General features: G+C 36.4%; 1 protein-coding gene and 1 pseudogene across 7 annotated transcripts in view; one reads left to right on the top strand and one right to left on the bottom strand.

Annotated features, from left to right (window-relative positions):
• Positions 1-20,391, bottom strand: part of PRKDC (protein kinase, DNA-activated, catalytic polypeptide) — a 191,844-nt gene that overhangs the window by 62,269 nt on the left and 109,184 nt on the right. For all 7 annotated transcript variants that reach the window (XM_015592731.2, XM_006905155.3, XM_025049081.1 and 4 more), the window contains 15 exons: positions 19,719-19,791; positions 18,553-18,695; positions 16,798-16,935; positions 16,470-16,589; positions 13,998-14,141; positions 13,360-13,511; positions 12,606-12,737; positions 11,283-11,394; positions 8,911-9,035; positions 8,679-8,828; positions 7,400-7,573; positions 5,728-5,826; positions 4,484-4,691; positions 2,700-2,889; positions 1,312-1,527 (listed from right to left, as the gene is read on the bottom strand). In XM_015592731.2, coding sequence (XP_015448217.1) covers positions 1,312-1,527; positions 2,700-2,889; positions 4,484-4,691; positions 5,728-5,826; positions 7,400-7,573; positions 8,679-8,828; positions 8,911-9,035; positions 11,283-11,394; positions 12,606-12,737; positions 13,360-13,511; positions 13,998-14,141; positions 16,470-16,589; positions 16,798-16,935; positions 18,553-18,695; positions 19,719-19,791 — 2,176 coding nt within the window. The remainder of the gene's footprint in view (positions 1-1,311; positions 1,528-2,699; positions 2,890-4,483; positions 4,692-5,727; positions 5,827-7,399; positions 7,574-8,678; positions 8,829-8,910; positions 9,036-11,282; positions 11,395-12,605; positions 12,738-13,359; positions 13,512-13,997; positions 14,142-16,469; positions 16,590-16,797; positions 16,936-18,552; positions 18,696-19,718; positions 19,792-20,391) is intronic.
• Positions 5,833-7,393, top strand: LOC102895545 (annotated as a pseudogene).

Genomic DNA, 20,391 nt, shown 5'->3' with positions numbered 1-20,391 from the left:
AAAATCTGACCATACAGGGAAGAAAATTCAAAAAATTATCATTTACTGGAAAGTTAAGAATAAATATTGCAACTGTAGATCAAGGACTGAAAAGATGTTCAGAGAACAAAAAAATCTCATGGAAACAAAATATATTGTGACATAAAAGCAAGGGTTAGAAGATAAGGTTGAAGAGATTTTTCAGAATGTAGAGCAAAAAGGAAAAAAAAAAAAAAAGAAAATTAGATGAATAATGTGGAAGAATTGATATCCAAGCAACAGGATTCCAAAAAAGAGAAAATTGAAAGTATTTTTTCTGTGTGTGTGTGTGTTTTAGTTCCTACAATTAAATAAAAAGGAACATATATGGCCTTGCTTCTAATTTTACTTCTATCTAAAGTCATACACTGGCATTTACACAGGGTTTTTACCTTGGGATCTTTCATCTCTTCACATTTTCTCCCCCTGGGCTTTCACTCACTCCCAGAGCTGCAATTCTCATAAGCGGCAAACTTCTAAACTGGTCTCTACCCCAACCCTCTCAGAGTTGGGTCTTGTCAGTACTTTCTACTCAGCCCACTCCATCTTCTTCCAGCCTTGATCACAGGTCAAGGTGTGGCTGCCTTTGACCTACACCTCTCAGTACCCCCTAGGCACTCCATCCCCAAGAGGTCATTTAGAGACCCTGTGCCTGTCTCTGCTTGATTCATTACCTAAAGTTGTGTTTCACTCCTTAAGCCACACCCCCACACCCTCAAGTCTGTTTCCTCAGCATTCTTTACCTTTGTTCTCAGTGTGTCCTGAAGCATCCACTTAACTGGACTGCTACAAGGCACTGCTAGAGCTGACTCTGTCAGTGTGCACTGAGCTGATCTGAGTCAGTTGCACCTCCCAACATATTACATACTTCTCCATCTCTGACCCTGTTCATCCTCTCCCTTTGTGGCTAGTCTTAAAGTCTATCTCCTCCATCAGGTCTTTCCTGAGGCTCTCTCCATTCTCTACCTGGATTTAAACACTCTCTTCAAGACTTAGCTTACTAATTCTGCTTCATCACACAATCACCTACCTGTTGCCTTACCCACACCTATTATTCTAGAAGATCACTAAATAAATGGATTGAGTTCAGTTTATTCAACAGCTTTTCTGGAATACATAAAACTATGATTTCAACATGGTGCCCAGACAACATTTACTAAATTAAATTTTAATAGGCTTAATTACAAGTTACAAAGAAATGTGAACAGTCAGAAATGTGCTTTCTTCATCTAAGCCTCTGCACTGATTTAGACCGTAGGTGATTTTAAACACATCTCGGCAACTGTACTTTACCTTTTGCTTTGTTATCCACCTTGTCTCCTGGAAGGCTCAATCTTTTCTTCCCAAAATCAGGTCCCACTGACTTCAGGAGTGCTCTTTGTGATTTTTCACTCCTCTTGTGGGCAAATAGTAAGGAGGAAGATAAGGAATCAGATGATGAGGAAAGCATATAATCCACCAGTGGGTCAATATTGCTCCCAGTGAGCCAATTAAAGGAGCTCCTTCCATCTGTAAAAAGGCATAACCGCAGCTATGTCACAGCATGCTCAGCACTGCAGAGCCCTGCCAAGCCCACACCCTACCCACCTCTGCCCTACAGGGGCAGCACCACCTGCCAGAACACACTGTGTGAGAGAAAGGGGTACATCATCCTGGTGGCACCTGGGACCTCCGCATGCTCACCTGGAAGAGTAACTGGGGACAGCTATCCAGGGAGATGTGTCACATCACAGCAGAAAGACACTGGGTGGAGACTCCATGGGGTCATCAGTGGGTGATCCAAGGCAGCTTAGGCATCTGAGCCTCAGTGTTCTCATTTATAAAGTAGAAAACACATCGCCTGCCATTTTAAGCTGCTGTGATCATTACAGGAATGGTGTTTTGTATCTACTATGAAGTACTAAGATCCATAATTTCTAATATCAGTGTAATAAAATTTCCATTGTAATTATTCAAATTAGTCCTACTTCTAGAAGCAATAGAACGTGAAAAAATTTATGTAAAGAAAAAATGCTGTGAAGTGTTCCTATAAAATGATTTAAATATTTTACTCCACAACTTATACTTTGATGTTCAAAGGAAATAGTTGAACCATTTGAGAAAGAACACTTTGATAAACTATACACATAGTAATGAGTCCGGTTTAGCTCTACTTTACTTCTGGGTATGGGTTTTTTAATTTGATGCACTAAACAGATTTTTCTGGGCAAAACCAAAACAGAACATACACGTACTAAAACTTTCCTGTTTTGTTTTTTTTTTTCCAGTCAGAAATAATCCTTTTTTTCTAAAACTGTGGTAAAACACACACATCAAAAAAACTATTTTAACCATTTTTAAGCGTACAGTTCCATGGCATCAAGTATACTCACACAGTTGTGCGGCCATCACTACTATTCATCTCTGGAACTTTTTCATCATCGTACAACTGAAACTTCATACTCATTAAACATGAACTCCTCATTGCCCACTTCCCCAGACCTGAAAACCACCCTTCTACTTCATGTTTCTAAGAATCTGACTTTAGGGACCTCAATCCTTTTCTCCTTTGTGGCACTTATCACTTTCTCCTATTATCGTTTCACTCCTCTTATAAATGGTCAATGTTCTTGCAGTAGAGGCTGTTTCCACAGGTGATAGGGTTTGGTGCACAGCAGGTAGGCATTCAGGTTAACAGTTACCTGTGTTTTGTGTAGGTGTGAAATCATACTGCTGTTGGGTGGCCCGTATCTGCCTAGCCATTGCTCCTCGATCTGAGAGGGATCCTTCCTGGGTCCATGTCTGGAGAGTATTTTGGGAAGCCTGAGTCTCAATAAACATTGGAGTGAGAACAGTACTTCGCAAACGCCAGTCAGAATCAATAGTATACTCCTGCATGTAAGAGAGTTTCAAATGAAATAATGTTTGCTTCTTTAGCAACATGGCAATATTTTAACTTAAAATCCAATGGTACTATCAACAAGTATGTACTGTAATTTCATATTCTCTATGGAAAGCAGATGAAGAACTTTTTCAAATTTAAAAGTTTTAATTTTATTTTCCAACTAGAAAAACTAATTCGAACTAAGGGAGAAAAATCATTTTTCTACTCCTTAACATTCTGCATTAAAAGGCTTAATGCCATATTCAATAACAGCACTGTAACACAACTGCAACTCCTTCCTAAGTACTCACCATGTGCCCAGCACTGTGAAAGATATTAAGAATACAAGAGCAAGGAGAATAGGGTAAGGTTTTGCTACCCAGGAGTTCAACAGGGATAAAGAGAACTCGTTTATTAATGTGTAAATCACAGCTGTTAAGGCTGCCAGAAGGCGCAAACTGGGCATGTACCAAGTGCATGAAAGGAGTGGTGGAAGGAGGAGCAGGCAATATGGAGAAAGGAAAATTTAAGTGGAGGTAGAAAGAAGGAGAAGTGTGAGCCATGTGAAGGGAGTGTGGGCAAAAGAGAATAAGCAAATGAGAATGTTTCAGAAAGGAAGATATGAGTATTCCAAGTAAAATAAAAGAGCCAACATCACTAGTCATCAGAAATGCAAATCAAAACCAAAATAAGATATCACCTCACAACTGTTAGAATGGCTATCATCAGGAAGACAAATAACAAGTGTTGGTGGTTGTGGAGAAAAGGGAACCCTTGTGCACTGTTAGTGGGAATGCAAATTGGTGAAACCACTATGGAAAACAGTGTGGCAGTTCCTCAAAAAATTAAAAATAGAACTACCATATTATTACCCAACAATCCCACTTCTGAGTATTTTTCTGAAGGAAACAAAAACACAAAGTTGAAAAGATATCTGCACCCCTATGTTCAATGCAGCATTACTTACAATAGTCAAGACATGGAAGCAACCTAAGTGTCCACTGATACTGTGTTCATGTATACAATGGAATATTATTTGGCCATAAAAAAGGAAACCCTGCTATCTGTGATAACATGGATGGACCTTGAATGTATCACACTAAGAGAAATAAGTCAGATGGAGAAAGACACACACTGTATGATCTCATTTATATGTGGAGTCTAAAAACAAAAGCTTCGAACTCATACATACAGAGATAGATCAGTGGTTGTGAGGGGTGGGGTTGGGAGGTGGGCAAAATGGATCAGGGGGGTCAAAAGGCACAAACCTCTAGTTATAAAATAAATAAGTCATGGGGATGGAATGTATAACATGGTGACTACAGTTAATAATAATGCATTGTATATTTGAAAGCTGCTGAAGTTCTCACTGCAAGAAAATAATTTATAACTATGTATTGTGATGAATGTTAATAAGACTTACTGTGGTGATCATTTATACAAATATTGAATAGTTATGTTGTACACCTAAAATTAATGTCATATTTCAATTATATCTCAATAAAAAGAAAGAAATCCTATTTAGTACTATTAGAAAATGTTTGTTGACTAACAGACAGGGAAAGCTTATAATGTTTATTATTACAAAGCCAAGCACTTCACCTGAAATTCACATTCTGACAGAGGATGCTCAAACACAGGGTTCAGATAATCTGGACTCAGGCTGGTCATTTCAAGCAGAAAATCTGTTGCTAAACTTAAAAAGTGCATTTCTATCTTAGGAGAATATAAGGAATTTAGTGCCAACAATCGGTCCAAGATTTTTGAAGGTAACCTGGTTTCATGGCTCCAGAAATTTCGAATAATTAATCTGAAAAGCAGAGAAGAAAGTATACTGCTTAGATATTGGCAAATGACAAAGAATGACTTTACACATAGTGTTACATGGAGAAGGCGCAATTTTTCATTTATATAAAGCTTAACATAAAGGCAAACCACATTCAAAATTGTATAAACAGTATAATCTGAGTTATAAATAATAATATTCATTAAAGAAAGGAAATATTCTAAAACTTTAGAATATTTAACAAGAAGTGAGAAACTGGGTGACTTTATTTTCATCTCTATTACCTGAGAAGTTTTCAGAGATGAGTATATAATATTAACTCTTTTGAAACTGAGAACACTTAAGAAATTATATATAATTCTTTACTGCCTTGTTAAAACAACCGACTCTAAAAAAAAAAGTGGCATGAAATATTCAAAACTTAAAACTAGTTAAAAATCCAGTTTAGGCTTTATAATTTATAAATGCTTATGAAATCCAAATATAATTTTTAAAGGCTCAGTGAATTCAAACTTGCATCAGAATAAAAAATTAATTGATATACAGAATCATACAAAAAGTTTATGCCCCTTCTTATATAATTAGTACTTGATAAAACACTCATATAAAATGACTTAGGAGAGCCATTTTAGAGAACAAGCATCATTCATATTTTCATGTATAATCAACATTATCATTTTCTTCTATTTCTATGGTTCGAAATATTTCTTTCAATATTATTATGTATTGTGTGATCTCAACTATTGGAGTTAAATGGGAAACATAAAAATTGTCATTATAGATTTTTTCATTTTGAAATGCTTTCATTCACTGAATTAGCAGGAATAGCTTTAGCCATACTACTTTCTTAAGAGTTTCAAATTAAAGTAACTTACCTGGATTTTAAAGTCTAATGTGAATTAAAATACATTTTTATTAAACATTATGAATGCAAGATGCAGAGAAAAATGCTAATACCGCAAATACACTTCTGAAACTGCTGAAAACTACACAATGCTAGCCTAGAAAGATATCCCTAAATTTATTTATCTGGCCCAATTATTTCGGGAGGAGCACATACTGAAGCCCAAGGTTCTCATCGATCAATCCTTGAATCAATACATCTTTTGCCAACTTAAATATTTCCTGGGAGTCATCATCTGCTTGACTTTCTGGATCTCTGAGAAAAATAACAAAATGACAAAACATTAACACTCTCTTGTATCGCTTCTGTTCAAAACTAGTAACACTGTCCAGAATTAAAAAATTTAAATATGGCTTTTTCCACGGAACTTCTAAAATCACAGCAGAACATACTCTGATGTGTATGTATCCCCGACACTCTCCTTTGGTGCCTCCGTGAGCCCATCTGAGTGACCACTCCTCCCTCATCCCCAACAACATGAAGGAGCTCAAGTGCAGGGGACAACGGGTAGGTGGTGGGAGCAGGGCTTCAAAGGGTTCCCTGGGAATGCTAAGAGGTCCTAGGATGGGCCCAGATCCCATGGGAAGTGGTGTTACGGTGGTCCTGAAGGATGGATATGCCAGCAGAGTCTATTCTTTAATCTTGTTAGAACTTAAAGGGGCAACAATAAAAACAAATTATACTTTTAGCTCAACTAATAATTTCAAGCTGTGAATATTTCCCACACATACGTAATGAGTTAAATAAGGGTACATTTCAATATATTAAAATAAATTTGTTTTAATTATTAACCATGTTAAAAATGTTTTTATTATTTATTATAATCTGTTCTAGATTGCTAAAGGAATCCAAATTCTTCCTTAAAAAAAAAAAAGCAATACAATGTAATACAAAATGTCAACGTAGAGTCTCGGGTTACCCCTGCAGTGATGTCCCCTGGTCCCACCGATATCACTACTGCTCCCACCCCTTAGCTCCTTGGCCACAGGATGGGCACCCATGACGATGGGCGCGACTACCTCTTCGAAGTCGTCCGTATTGGAGATTCTGGTGTTGGAAAGAGTAATCTGTCTCGATTTACTCAAAATGAGTTTGACCTCGAAAGCAAGAGCACCACTAGAGTAGATTTGCAACAAACAGCATCCAGATTAATGGGAAAACAATAAAGGCACAGATATGGGACACCCCAGGGCAAGAGCAATATCGAACTATAGTATCAGCATACTACTGTGGGGCTGTAGGTGCCTTATTGGTTTATGACATTGCTAAATATCTCACACATGAAAATGTAGAGCGATGGCTCCAAGAACCAAGAGATCATGCTGACAGTAACACTGTTATGCCTGTGGGCAACAAGTGATTTACGTCATCTCAGGACAGTTCCTACAGATGAAGCAAGAGCTTTTGCAGAAAAGAATGGTTTATATTCATTGAGACATCTGCTCTAGATGCTACAAATGTAGAAGCTGCTTTTCAGACAATTCTGACGGAGATATACTGCACTGTTTCCCAGAAGGAAATGTCAGACATGTAAAAATGACAAGTCTCCAAGCAACAAAGTGGTTCCTATTGATGTTTCACCAACCACTGAAAACAAGCCAAAGATGCAGTGCTCTCAGAACATATAAGGTGTTTCTCTTCTCTGCTAGAAGATTGTGTATAGTCCATTTCTGAGGCCTGAGATTTAAATATATTTGTAATTCTTGTGGTCACTTTTGTGTTTTATTACTTCTTCATACTTATGGAATTTTCCAGTTAAGTATTCTGACTTTAGCTTTATAAAATTATCCACTTGTCCCAGAAAAGAAAATGTCAGTGTAGAGCTTACCGGTAATTGTCATGAATCCACATAAGAATATTGTACATTTGTTCCCTACAAACCGGAGAAGGCTGAGAAATGAATTCTACAACAGGGTTCAGAAGTTCTCGAAGTTCTACTGGTTTCAATTTTGCCATCATCTTATAAATTATGTCCAAACATACTTTCTGTCTTTCATCATCTCTGTAATAAGAGAGATTTTTTAAAAAAACAAACTTAACAATTTTCATTATTATACTTTCAGATGTGACAGGTTAATTTTTTCTTTTCTATGTTGTTCTGTATTTCATACTTTGTTATAATAGATAATACTACATATACAAAAATTACATTGTTAAAAGTAATTATCATGGGCTAGATTATTAAAAACGAACAAATTAATTCAACGTGGTATCCTGGACTGGATCCTAGAATAGAAAAAGAACATTAGTGAGAAAACTGGCGAAATCCAAAAATAAAGTCTAGTTTAGTTAACAGTAATGTACTAATAATGTTCATTTCTTAATTTTGACAAATGTACCATGATTATGTGAAATAGGGGAACTGGGTAAAGGGTAAGTGGGAACTATGTGTACTATCTTTTAATTTTTCTGTAAATATAAGAGTATTCCAAAATTAAAAGTTCATTTTTCAAAAACATGAAAATGTCAAACAAAACAGCTAAATATAAAAAAATTTCATGATTTTAAAAAATGATTTCAAGTGTTAGGCCACCTCATGTAGTGGGATTAAGTGTAGTCTGGGTCTCTGGCGAGGTGCATACCTATTTCCTTGTTGTATATATCTTTTCCTCCTTAAAGTGCTTTACACATAGAATGTACTCAGTAAATGCTTAATAAGGCTATCAGAACACAATGACACATTACACATTTATCATTATATAAAAATATATACACAGACAAGACTGGAAAAGTGCAGAGAAATAAAAATATTGCAAGCGCTCAACAGCATTTTTTTTAACATTTACTAGGAGACTGTAATTTTGAAAATGAACAATATTAACAAACAATAAAGGAAGCCTCTTACCTGGCAAAGTTAAGTAAAAACTCAAAACCATGTATTTTATACCTGAAAAGAGCCTTAGACAACCCCACAGACATGCTCCCTCCAAGGTGCCAGGTGAAAGGAGGCAGGAGGGCCAGATCCCACAACCTTTTCTCTTAGATTTAAATTTAACAAATTCATATTTCATGAAAACCTACAAGTTCTTTGAGTTGACGGAGAAAGCTGAACTAATCAACATTTTATGAGTCTGCTGAATCTAAGATGAAGCTGTCTGCCCACTCACCTATGTTTCATGATTTGAATAAAATCCTTGCTCTTTAACTGTAAGTACAGATCTGTTACTTCCTCTGAACGACACAGCACCACTTCCAGACAGAGAGTCTTCATCACGCCATGAAATTTTGGCAGCAGGAAGAACACAGTGTTCATAAACCTAATCAGTGGACATGACAAGTGAGTCGGGAGCAGTCTCCACCATCTCCACCGCAGGACATTCACTCCTACCAACATCTTACCTATCAGCAAGAGGAGGGTAGTGCTTAACAGCTTTGTTCAAGCACACGATAAATTTGTCCTCCATTGTATTCTGATGTTGCTTCAACTGTTTTACAATCAGTTCACACACGGATTCTTTCAGTATCTGAAAAATTAAGTTTCTTTTCAAATGTAGAAAAATGCAAACTTAGGTTAAGTTTCTGAAAACAGGTTTACCTTGAAGAGTTACGTGAACCCAAGGAAGTGTTCAGTGCTATCATGTGCAACAGTGTACACAAGGTTAAGTGTCAGGAGTACCCACAGGTTTGCATTAACCACTGGGAACCACCAGAGGCTCTGGAACCATGAGTTTGGGTGAGCCAGGCAACAGCCATGCATAGTTTGTGCTGCTAGCACTGGCAGTGTCCAGCTCATGTGAGATGTCAGATCAATAAAGATCAGTGCTTTCTTCTGACACTGTTCAGCAAATCATTGGGGATGCTGAACTAAAATCAGTGATTAAATACTGTTTAAGATACATTTTATAATGCCAGTGTTCACGTCTCTTGTCAAATATTCATACAAGCCAGAATTTTCAAGCAACTGTATCTAAACAGCAGTCCCTATCACTGTCTATCCCTATACCCTACTTTCTCTTGATCACATATTACTATCTACTATGATAGATTTGTCTCCTCTCACCAAATGCCAGCTCCCTGAGGGTGGGGTTGGCCTGTCCTGTTCCCTGGTATATAACGAGAGCCTAGAGCCAATCAGTAAGTACCCAACACATATAAGTGACTGACACATTTAAGTGCCAAAGTTATAAAACAATATTAACCTAACAATATACATAAAACAAGAAGAAAAATGCATGCACACACATACTGATGACTAGAGTCTACGTCTCAGGTGCCAAAAGCAGGTTAGTGGTTAGAATATGAGTGACGCTTACTTCTTCATGTTTTACTGTTTCCCAAATTTCTACGCACAATCAATACCATTTTAGATTCAGAAAATAACTATGTAAAAGAAGTGTTTACATAGTCTCATTATGTAAAAATTTAGGTCAAGAGAGACTGAATTTGGGATCTGTGTGATTTGCTCTAACTGTTGTGATGAAATCAAGCGTGTTATATGAACTGATCCCCAACATTTAGGGACTCTAGAATTGTGTCATAAAAAAGTTATTCTGAATTTTTTAAATGGTGTATTTTACAAAAATAGCTGGCAATCCTTAAAACAAATAAGTGAAGTCTGATCTTTCCAAAGGGTTCTACTTCCTTTTAGTTTAATTTAATTCTCTTTTAAATCCAAATAAATGCCTAACTGGTGAATTGAGCAGAGGTCCGATACTATGTTGAGGTACCCTTGGAAGCCTCAGGACCTCCTAACTACCCACCCCTAAGATTCTCCTTATCCAGCCTGACAGTGAATGTAGCACAGACCTCACACTCTATCTTTCCTTGCAGGAGAGGAAGTAGACTGGAGATACGTATCTTGGAATCATGAACCTACAGGCAGTTTTTAAAACCATGAGGCTGAATGATCAGCAAGGAAGCAGTGAAACTGAGGACCAAGAACAGAGCTGTGGAGGTGGCCTGGGAAACACGTAGCTGAGGAAGGGAGCAAAAGCTGCCCAGGAAGTAGAAGGAGAGCCAAGAGTGTCCGAGAACCAGTGACAAAAGAGACTGCAGAAGGAGTGATCAACTGAGCCATTGTGGACAGACTGCGACAGAGAAACCTGGCACAGGCGTCTTATCACAGCAAATGACACTGTTTTTGAAGGCTCCAAAATATGTAGCACCTCACTCTATCAACATGCAGGGGGAAAGCAATGGAGCGGTAAACATCATTCCACTACACTATTTACATACACATCTTTAATAACTATATTTTACTGAAAATTATTGTACTCTGTGTACTATGCTTAAGAATTCAATTAAGTTCTTCTCGCAATCCTGTAAAGTGGGCAGGGAACACAAGACTGAGAAAGGTTCCCTCAGAAGTGCCCTCTCTTATTTAGCAGCTATCTTATGTCAAAATTGGAAGTGGAGGATTCTCCTGCTTTAACTTAGCCCTAACAGTAGCAGGTACCTATCTGAGTAATATTTTCCAAAAGGAAATCCTGAGACCAAGTACAGAAGAATGAAAGCTGGTTAAATATTCATATCCTGACTTTTACAATAAAGAGTAAATTACCAATATTTAAATGTTTACCAAATTTCCAAGTGTTTTTAAAGAATCCTATGTCCTCTTTAAAAAAAAAACTGAGCACTGTATACAGTAGGAAAGAGTAAAATATTAATAAATGTAGAATGCCCATTTTGATTTCTTACAGTAGAGAGGATATAAGTGCCATGACAAATCAAAACTGAAAAAGCATTTATTTAAGATTACACAAAACACTCACATGTTTTCTCTCAGTAAGATACCGAAGAATAAGGCCCAAAACCTCTGCCGCTGCCACATACACCTCTTTATATTTTATATAGGACATATTATTGACCAAAGCTTGAAAGTATCTATAACAAATATAGAAAATAAATATGCATAAAATAATCCATTCTGTTACCTGACAGCAATTATAACAATTTTATTCCTCGTGCCATATAAATAGCACAAATTGAGAAAACACAAACATAAAACGTGATTTGAATTATCTGTACAGATATATATCTGAAGATGTATTTAAGGCTCTGACTTGACCAGGAAGAAACATGAAAGCCAGTTCATCACACAGGGCCTGCTATATCCCCCCCAAAAAACCCCCAAAAAACAAACAAACACAATGCTGGATACTATAAAACTATAGTGAAAAAGACGTTATTATCTAAGATCATGATTTACTGACTTCCTCTTAAAGCCATCTACTATGACAGAGAAGGACATAAAACAATGAAAAAGAGACTGAGTGCGAGTGCAGTGCCCCCAGATTTTGTGCGCAGAGGAGAGGGACTTTTCATTTTCAGCCTCACAGTGGCTCTGTAAGGTTTTCACTGGGGAAACCAGAGCTCAAAAAAGTAGCTTGTCTAAAAATAAGCTATTTCCTGGTGAATCTGCGTTGAGCAACAACAGGTGGCTGGTAGAGAGGACCAACTACATGGAACCACTTTCAAAGAAACAGGAAAAGCATGGAAGGGACATGGTGAAATCTATGCAGAACCATGATATAAACACTGACTTTTTAAAAATCCTAAAATAGTAGGACAATGAAGTACCTTTTGGTGCTGTTAACAAAATTATCTTACTAAAGCCCCTCCCCTTCATACTTAGGGCCTGCACCCACCCCCACCTGTGAAGGGCCCTAATAGAGGAAGAAACAGTGTGGCTGCAGCTAAGCCAAAAAGCACAGTAACATGGCAGGCAGCACAAGGTCCAGGGAGTCCTCGCTTCATGGTCATTACCCTATAATGAATGGTCTCAAGAGAGCTGAGTTGCTTTCAGGGGTAAATGTTGAAAATGTCAGTTTAGAAAATAAGAAAGAAAATATTTAATTCTCAAAATGTACATGAAAATATTACACTAATTTTTAAAAGCTCACCCTTCCTCATTTGCTCTATTAACATATTTTTTCTCCCAAATGATCTCTAAACCTAACTAATTTTAGGTAGAAATATTTTTAACATGGGTTTTAGCCTGTACGTTTATCAAAATTAAACCATAATCCAGTCTATTTCCAATTCAGGAATACTTTAACCTAAAAAGAAATCAAAGCAAAAACTATGACACTTACTTTATACTCTCTATGCCACATACTGGATCGTAGGGAGGCAAGTTATTGGCCATTACAATACCTAATAATTGAATTCCTACTGAATTGTCTTTAGAATTAGGATCTTTACTGGAAAACTTTTCAAATATTAAGCTGAAATGTAAATGTAAAAGAAAAGTACAGATTATCATATAATAAAAGAAGCAGCAGGAAGACAAATATAAAATTTTCTACAGCTAAATTTCAGGGTAAGAAATACCTTTTCTCTTCCCATATCTAACACCCTTCTTGTTAATAGCCCATCCTCTTTGTTCACATTCAGGTTATTCTAGCTTTGGAACATAGCCAGTTTTATATCTTCCTATAATTATTTACCCCAATTCTCCCTTACTTGATAGTAAAACCTTCTGAAAGTCTTAGCTGGCCTTGGGCAGTGCTAAAAGAAATCAGAGAAAAGTCCTGCAGTCCACCCTGGGCTGGTACAGTCAAGGGCAGAGCATATTCCACATGCTCTGTGCTGGAAGAAAGCCAGGGCTGAGTCGACAGACAGGGCAGAGGCTACCTGGAGGTGATGACCTGCCCACAAATGCTTCTAGTGTCAAACTTTGGAGATTGTGATTTTATGAGTAGCAGCAATATACTCTTACAAAATTATTCTATTTCAAATTATATTACTCCTCCATTTCAAGTAATTACATTTCATTGTAATCACTATTTATGACATTCTACATTTAAAAAATTTCTAATGATACTGCAAAATCTAGTAAATTTATACCTGTAAGGAATGGATAAGCAATCCTTCCAGCATTCAACAAGGGTTTTTATAATTTCAAGGTTGTGACTAAACACAGCTCTTCTTTGATGAAAAACATGCTTCATTAGGAAATGAAGCAATCGATTTGCCAACACTTCATCTTTAGGAACCCCCTGAAATGGTATAGAAATTCTATATTAATATGTAGCATTCCATTCTGAAAAAGCATTTTTAAATCCAAAAGTCTATTTATGAAAGAGATGTGGCATTTTACTGAGGAATCCAGCTCCTGCTTAGATTTTCAGGTGCGACCACGGAAAGTTACAAAGGCTTTACTGACAGGCCTCAAAAGGGAAAGCTGGAAGTAGAGAGGCTGGCAAAATAAATGCCAAAAAAACCCAGGGGCTTCAATCACAGAGGAGTTTTCATAACCTCACATTCAGGGCCTACTGACATTTATTTGACATATATATACTCTTAATAAATCCATTATCTAGCTTCCAAGCTCCTAGCAGGTAAAAGCAACAAACAAAAAAGCAAACACTGACAGCAGTACCACAGCAATATAACAATTAATGCTAAAAATGATCACTCTAAGTCATTAAGAGGAGTTTGAACTATTTATTATATACTCAACAAAGAACTGATAGACTACTTACTATAGGAGTAGCTAATCCTGTCCATGAAAGAACAGTAACCACTATCTCAACCACCATATAGTGAATTCCTTCTCCTCCACTGTTTTCGGAAAAAACCAGCTGCAGCAAGGGACTAAGCCAGTACTTTGCATAAGGGCGAAAGACCTAGTAGAGAATTTTAAAAATTGTTTTAAAAGTCAAATATCAAATATTGTTTTAAATAACTGAAATATTAATCCAGAAACATATCTTCCATCAGCTAAAATTTTATATTACGACGACCTAAATCCAAAACAGGTATAAATTCCAACAATTACCCTGCTTAATCAGATCAAATTCTCTGTTGAATGCTCTCCTCATGGGCCCCTGAAACCTCAATTCGATGGAAATAGATTTATTATTAATGTTTTCTTTGCTTAAAATCTTTCTGATATACCTATGCTCATAGAAATCAAAATATTCTATATCGACCTTATCCTATATGAATCATATGTAGCTTTAGAGAATTCAACTTTTATTTTACTCCAATGCACAGAGTATATGAAAAATCAGAATATGCAAATTAGGTAGGTGCACGTGGCTAATTTTTTTTCATTTCTTCTTGTATTACGGAAGTCATTCTGTTAGAGACTTCACATACCCAAGACTCTGAAATCTAAATAAAATGTATCTATATACTAAATTCTATTTAGTTCATTTTAGAAATTGCTATTTTGATTCAAAAAGGCAGACTAAAGTATAATTCAAGCTATCTTCTTAACCTTTGCCACCTTTTTTAAAAATGTTTTCTCAGGGATTTCTCATCTACTTTCACAGCTTAAATCTATGTGGTCTCAAGTCTTTTTTATGTACCTCCGTAAGTAAAAAAAAATTTGAACACTCTCCATGTTATATCTATTGGTTTCTTTGTAAATTATAAATGCAAACTTATTTATTATTAAAACATAATAGATAAATTTAAAGGATGAAATTTTTAAAATAAATGTAAATACAAATTCTAGTCTTTCTTCCATAAAACAGATTGTCTTGAACATCTCCTTCTGGAAACCAATGCCCTGATCATTCCAGAGCCCCAGATATGAACAGTGCTCCAGGGACATCTCTCAGTGATGTCTCAGAGGCACCTCACATCTACATGAATTCAGCAGGCTTCCTTGTCAAACTACACACCCACACCCAGCCTACCAAGAATAACCCAAACACAAAAACACCAGTTCCTTTTTTGCTAGCCATAAAGTCAACACTTATAGGAATGTGTGCTAGAAATCACATGTAACCCTTAGTGTTTGAGTTGAACTGAGTTCCCTAAAAGAATACTGAAGTCCTAACTTCCAGTACCTGTAAATGTGAACTTATTTAGAAATGGAATCTTTGAAGACTATCAAGAGAAGTCACTGAGGGCCCTAATCCAATAAGTATCCTTATTAAAAGGGTAAATTTGTACATATGAGATTCTGAGAGGGAAGACAATGTGAAAGCTCATGGAGAAGACTATCTATATGCTGAGAAATACCGGAGGCCACTATAAGCCGGAAGAGAGGCCTGAAACAGATTCTCCCTCATAGTTTTCAAAAAGAACCAACCCTACCAACACCTCGACCTCAAACTTTTGGCTTCCAGTTTGTCACTTAAGCCATCTAGTTCTGTGGTACCTCTGATATTGCAACCCTAGGAGTTAAAAACCAAGCATGACCTTGAGAAACACGGGCCCTGCTACAGTCTCAGGTCAGCCCTCATGACCATCTCCCAACAGCCTTGTGGCCTTCGGCTCACATTTGCAGTGTTGCCTAGAAGGACCTTCTGTGGAGCCACATGGATCATGGCACTCTACCTAGAACCCTTCAGTGGCTCCCTACCAGTCAACAAATAGGCTGGATCCTCTGTATGGACCTGAAGGCCTGGCTCAGCTCATCTGCCACACAGACATGTAGTCATACCATTTACACTTTTCTTCTGGACCATGTAACCATGGTCTGTGTATTCAGTGCAGATGTGCTTGGCTCTCTCAGGGCCCATCTCTGCTCACACTGCTGCTTCTATGCAGAACGTAAACTCTCACTGTTACAACACTTAGCTCAAGGGCTCTCTTGAATATCTATCCTAACTCCCACTGGTGGAGGATGATCCTCCCTAACACAGTACTGTATATAGACCAACTGATAAATTCAGCAACTTTCTGAGTTGGCTTTTTTCATATAAAGTTAACAGGAATAATTTTACCACTTGCTCTGCTACTATTAACCAAGAAGGTTGGCTGCCATAACAAAGTTATGTACTTATAAAAAGATCACTTTTAACTCAATAGAAGTTAATTTACATGTTTTAAAAGAAAATGATACAAGGATGATGTTGAACAAATACATATAATTGGCTAATTTATTCAGAGAACAAAAATATTATGCTCTGTTCCTTTACATCTTTGTTTGTTGTGGATTTTTTTTAAGTAGATGGACATAACTGCAAAAATGTTTAAAGAAATAATAAATGACTTACTTCTTCTGTATTAATAACAAGCTTGGCTATGAAGAGACGAATATTTAATGACACCGATGGATTTCCTAGTTTGTCATGAAGAAATTTCATCCAAGGAGGAAGATTTCTTGGCACTGAACCCTAAAATGATACCCTCAAAATTACCTTAAAAAGCAGAATAAAATAACTTCACATTTTGAGACAAGGGTGACCAAGTAAAACATGAGCAACAAAATAATGTTTATCTGACATGGAATTTGATTTAGTCTTTGATATTAAATGTTCACTTTTAGTATGATACCAATGAATAATATTAAGTGAGACAATATAAGATTAGCAGAAAAAAGACCTCTTCTTCTTTAGGCAGGATTTGATTTCTTTGCATGTGCTTAATCAGGGCTGTCATGGTTGCCATACATTCATGTTGATTGAGTTCATCCATCTCTAATTCCAGGATATCATCTTGAATAATGGGGTCTTTATGCTCCTATGAAAAGGGAAGAATCAGATTATGCAGAGTACAATTAAAATTTCAGTTTACATAATATTCTGATTTTAGGCGTAATACCATGAAACACACACTTAGGTAACAATGATAATTTGGTAATAATATCAAACACGCTTGGTATGTTTTCTTATTAAACAACTAAAAAAATAAACAGGACCTCATGTCTTCCTACATTCTAGATGTATATTTCCAATCTGACCCTTGTGTACGTTGTCACTCCCTTGGGGTCACACTCAGGTCATAGCATCCATGCAGACATGTGCTGCTTTGTACAAAAAGCAAGATCTTTTCAAATGTGTCTTGGAGGCCCCAGAAGCCTCAATACCTTGAGAGTAATAACTTTTAGTTGCCACTTTATGGAGAAAGTGCAGCTCTGAAGTATTATTATAAGACACGTGGTTGCCTATTTTTTTTTCTCAATAAATTGAAAAAAAGTTTTTCTCTGAAAATCTTTGTAAAGTCCTTAATTTGTGTTGAAATTTTAACCAATAGAACAAAACTTTACAACCATTCTTGATTCTAAAATACTCTGAGAAAATACAGCAGTGATAATCACTTTATAAATGTAATGAATTGAGGTTTGACATATACATACACTAAATTTTATACACACACATACACACACACATAGGGTTGAATAATTTGGTATTTTCTAGCACAGATCATTTCCAGGAAAAATAGACTTAGAGAAAATTTTTGGACAATTACTAAGTACTTGCAGAGACTGAATAGAAAGAGAAATAAAAATGGCCCTAGATAATTTCTGTAATTCTGTCTGCTCTGGTGGCAGGAACGATTCCAGAATATCACTTCCCTAGATGGACAGTATTTGGAAACGTACTCCTCTTAAAACTGCTGTACCCATGGTCTATCCCCCCAAATATAATGCATAATTTCTATAAAATCGGGGTTTTAAAAATGATAGGAAATAGTGTTATATTTTAGTAACAGCAGGACTAAATAACATTGAAACAATAAATTTCATGCACAATCAAGGTTACATGAGACAATAAAAAATTCAGTAAGCCATAAAATCAATCACAGCAATCTTAATGTTAAAGGATTAATTATGTTATTTGACTGTATTCAGATCTACTCAACAACGTTTTTACTCAGAATCACTGTATCTCAAGATGTTGCTCACAAGGACTGAATGAATCTAAAACTGGAAATTTGGGTCATGCAATCAGATGGAAGGCATGAGTAGTGAACCCAAGATGCCTTGCTATAAGTGGTCTATTAATAAAATCTCACTGAACAGTGCAACCATAATAGAACAAGTCACATTTTTTTATTACCCAGCGCAGATGATCTCAGTGAAAGAACTATTGAATGGTCTTCCCTTTGAAGCATTCGTTTAAAAAGAGAGGAACCAACTTTAGGGGCAACATAAAGCATAGTCAAGCTCAATTTTAAAAATACATTATTCCTCCCTCCGTTCCTCTTTCTCAGGCTGGGGCTTAAATCTTGGAAAATTCTCCAAACTAATACTGTTCTCTGAAGACTACTGACAGAGAAGTGGCTTCCTCTGTAACAAGGAAGCCCTCTTCCTTTACAAATGCTAATAATATTCTTAAATATGTAAAATGTGATCACCCGTCTTCGAAAAGGACCAGTGGTAGATTTAGGGTCTTGGTATGAATAGCTCTGAACTCCAGTTGAGAAATCAAATTGACTCATTTCCTCACTCAGGCTACTGTCTGCCCAATATGACAAGGAAGATATATAATGAGGACCACCTGAAATATAAATAAAAAGAAAATACATTTATTCAATATATTAAGAAATGTATTTCTCTAAGCTCGAATGATATTAAAAGAATACTGTTAACTAAAGCTTTTCATCAAGCCTATGATTCTCAACTTATATCCAGATTAACAAAGCAAAAAGGAAATAAGGAAAAGATCGCCTTTTGTTTTCTCATTATTGAGAAGTTATTTTCTATTGTCATGGACAAAGAAATTAAGTTAAACTGGATCCAAGTTTTGAATATGATATTAAAAGAATTTCTTTTTATTTAAAATTTACATGATGTACATTTTGCCCATAAAGTTTAACGTAAGTGTGGAAAAAGATATAACTGAAAAATAACATCTTAAATACATAAGAGACTTGGAAAACTGGTCCAAATGTTATCCTCAAATTGAGAAAACAAAGCTACGCAGAAAAATTAAGCAGAAAATTGAAACAAGGAATATCTGGATAGAGAGAGATTTAATTTTAAGTAGAGGCCAGGGGGAATGTCCTTCAGGAGTTGGCATTAAATAAAATGTCATGAACCATGCTGCTATCTGGGGCCAAGTTTATTCCAGGCTGAGAGAGTATCTTGTGCAAATGCCCAGAGGCAAAAGTGAGCCAGTCCTACAGGCACAGACAGGAGGATGGGCAGCCTGAGTAGCTCTGCCTTGAGGAAGGTGGGAGATGATGCGGGGTTTGGAACAGAGAAGTGGCAGGATGGAATTTGTATTTTAACATAGATTTTTAAATAATATACATACATAATAATCCATATACAAACAAATATCAAGCCAATCTTGCATTTTTTTAAAAAGGTATACCATGTCTGAGCCCCCTTTGGCCACTTAGAGATCTTTCTATGCAATGAAAGTATAGTTAATTGCATTTCTTTCAAGATACAATTCAACTGATCGCTTAAAAAAACTTCAAACTCAATTTCAATGTTTTAGGGTACTTAAGTATTTTCCTTTATGTAACAAATACCAATCATCAGAATCTTTCTCATCATGTTCAAAACATCCTACCTGAATCCCCATTTGCTGCTTCCCTGGCTTCTTTCCTAATTTCAATGTACCTTTTCTTTCTTTCCATAGGAACCTATTAGGCAGACCAAACACACAATTTAAAACTTTAGAATCATGGTTACATGTTTTCTATTTATTAGTAATCTGGCAAAAACTCCAAAATTAATTATTAAATTTTTAAACAAAACTTTTATCAAACTTAAAAACATTCAAAAATATCCACAAGGAAATATCCTTTAAGGAAAGCTTTTCCCACAGATTCCCACAGAACCCCAGAGGAGCACGTGCCTCCCTTTCTGGGCTTTGGGATACAATGTGTGCTAAGCTCTAACAGCCACATGCCTGGAATACCAATAATTTGTACTTAACCTGTGAGCCTCAGTTTCTTCAACTATATGGTTATGATATATTATAGCGCCTTATGGTGCTGTTGTGAAGTTTAGTAGTAACATATAGCAAGTGTCTGAATGCTTAATAAACCAGCATTTTGTTTTTTAGTTCTTTGAACGTGTGCCTAGAAAAAAGTTACCAATCTTGTGCCAAAAGGGCACAAGGCAAAAAGCGACCATTTATATGAACTGGTGAACCACTAAGACATGGTCGAGGTCAATAGCTGTGAAGAGGTACGTGAATGATAGCTCCTGGCCCAACCTCACATTTCCAGGGCTGGGAA

The sequence above is a fragment of the Pteropus alecto genome, unplaced genomic scaffold (genome assembly GCF_000325575.1).
Source record: "Pteropus alecto unplaced genomic scaffold, ASM32557v1 scaffold201, whole genome shotgun sequence".
NCBI lineage: Eukaryota > Metazoa > Chordata > Mammalia > Chiroptera > Pteropodidae > Pteropus > Pteropus alecto.
The sequence above is the reverse complement of the archived record's forward strand: the minus strand, read 5'-3'. Positions and strand labels throughout refer to the sequence as shown.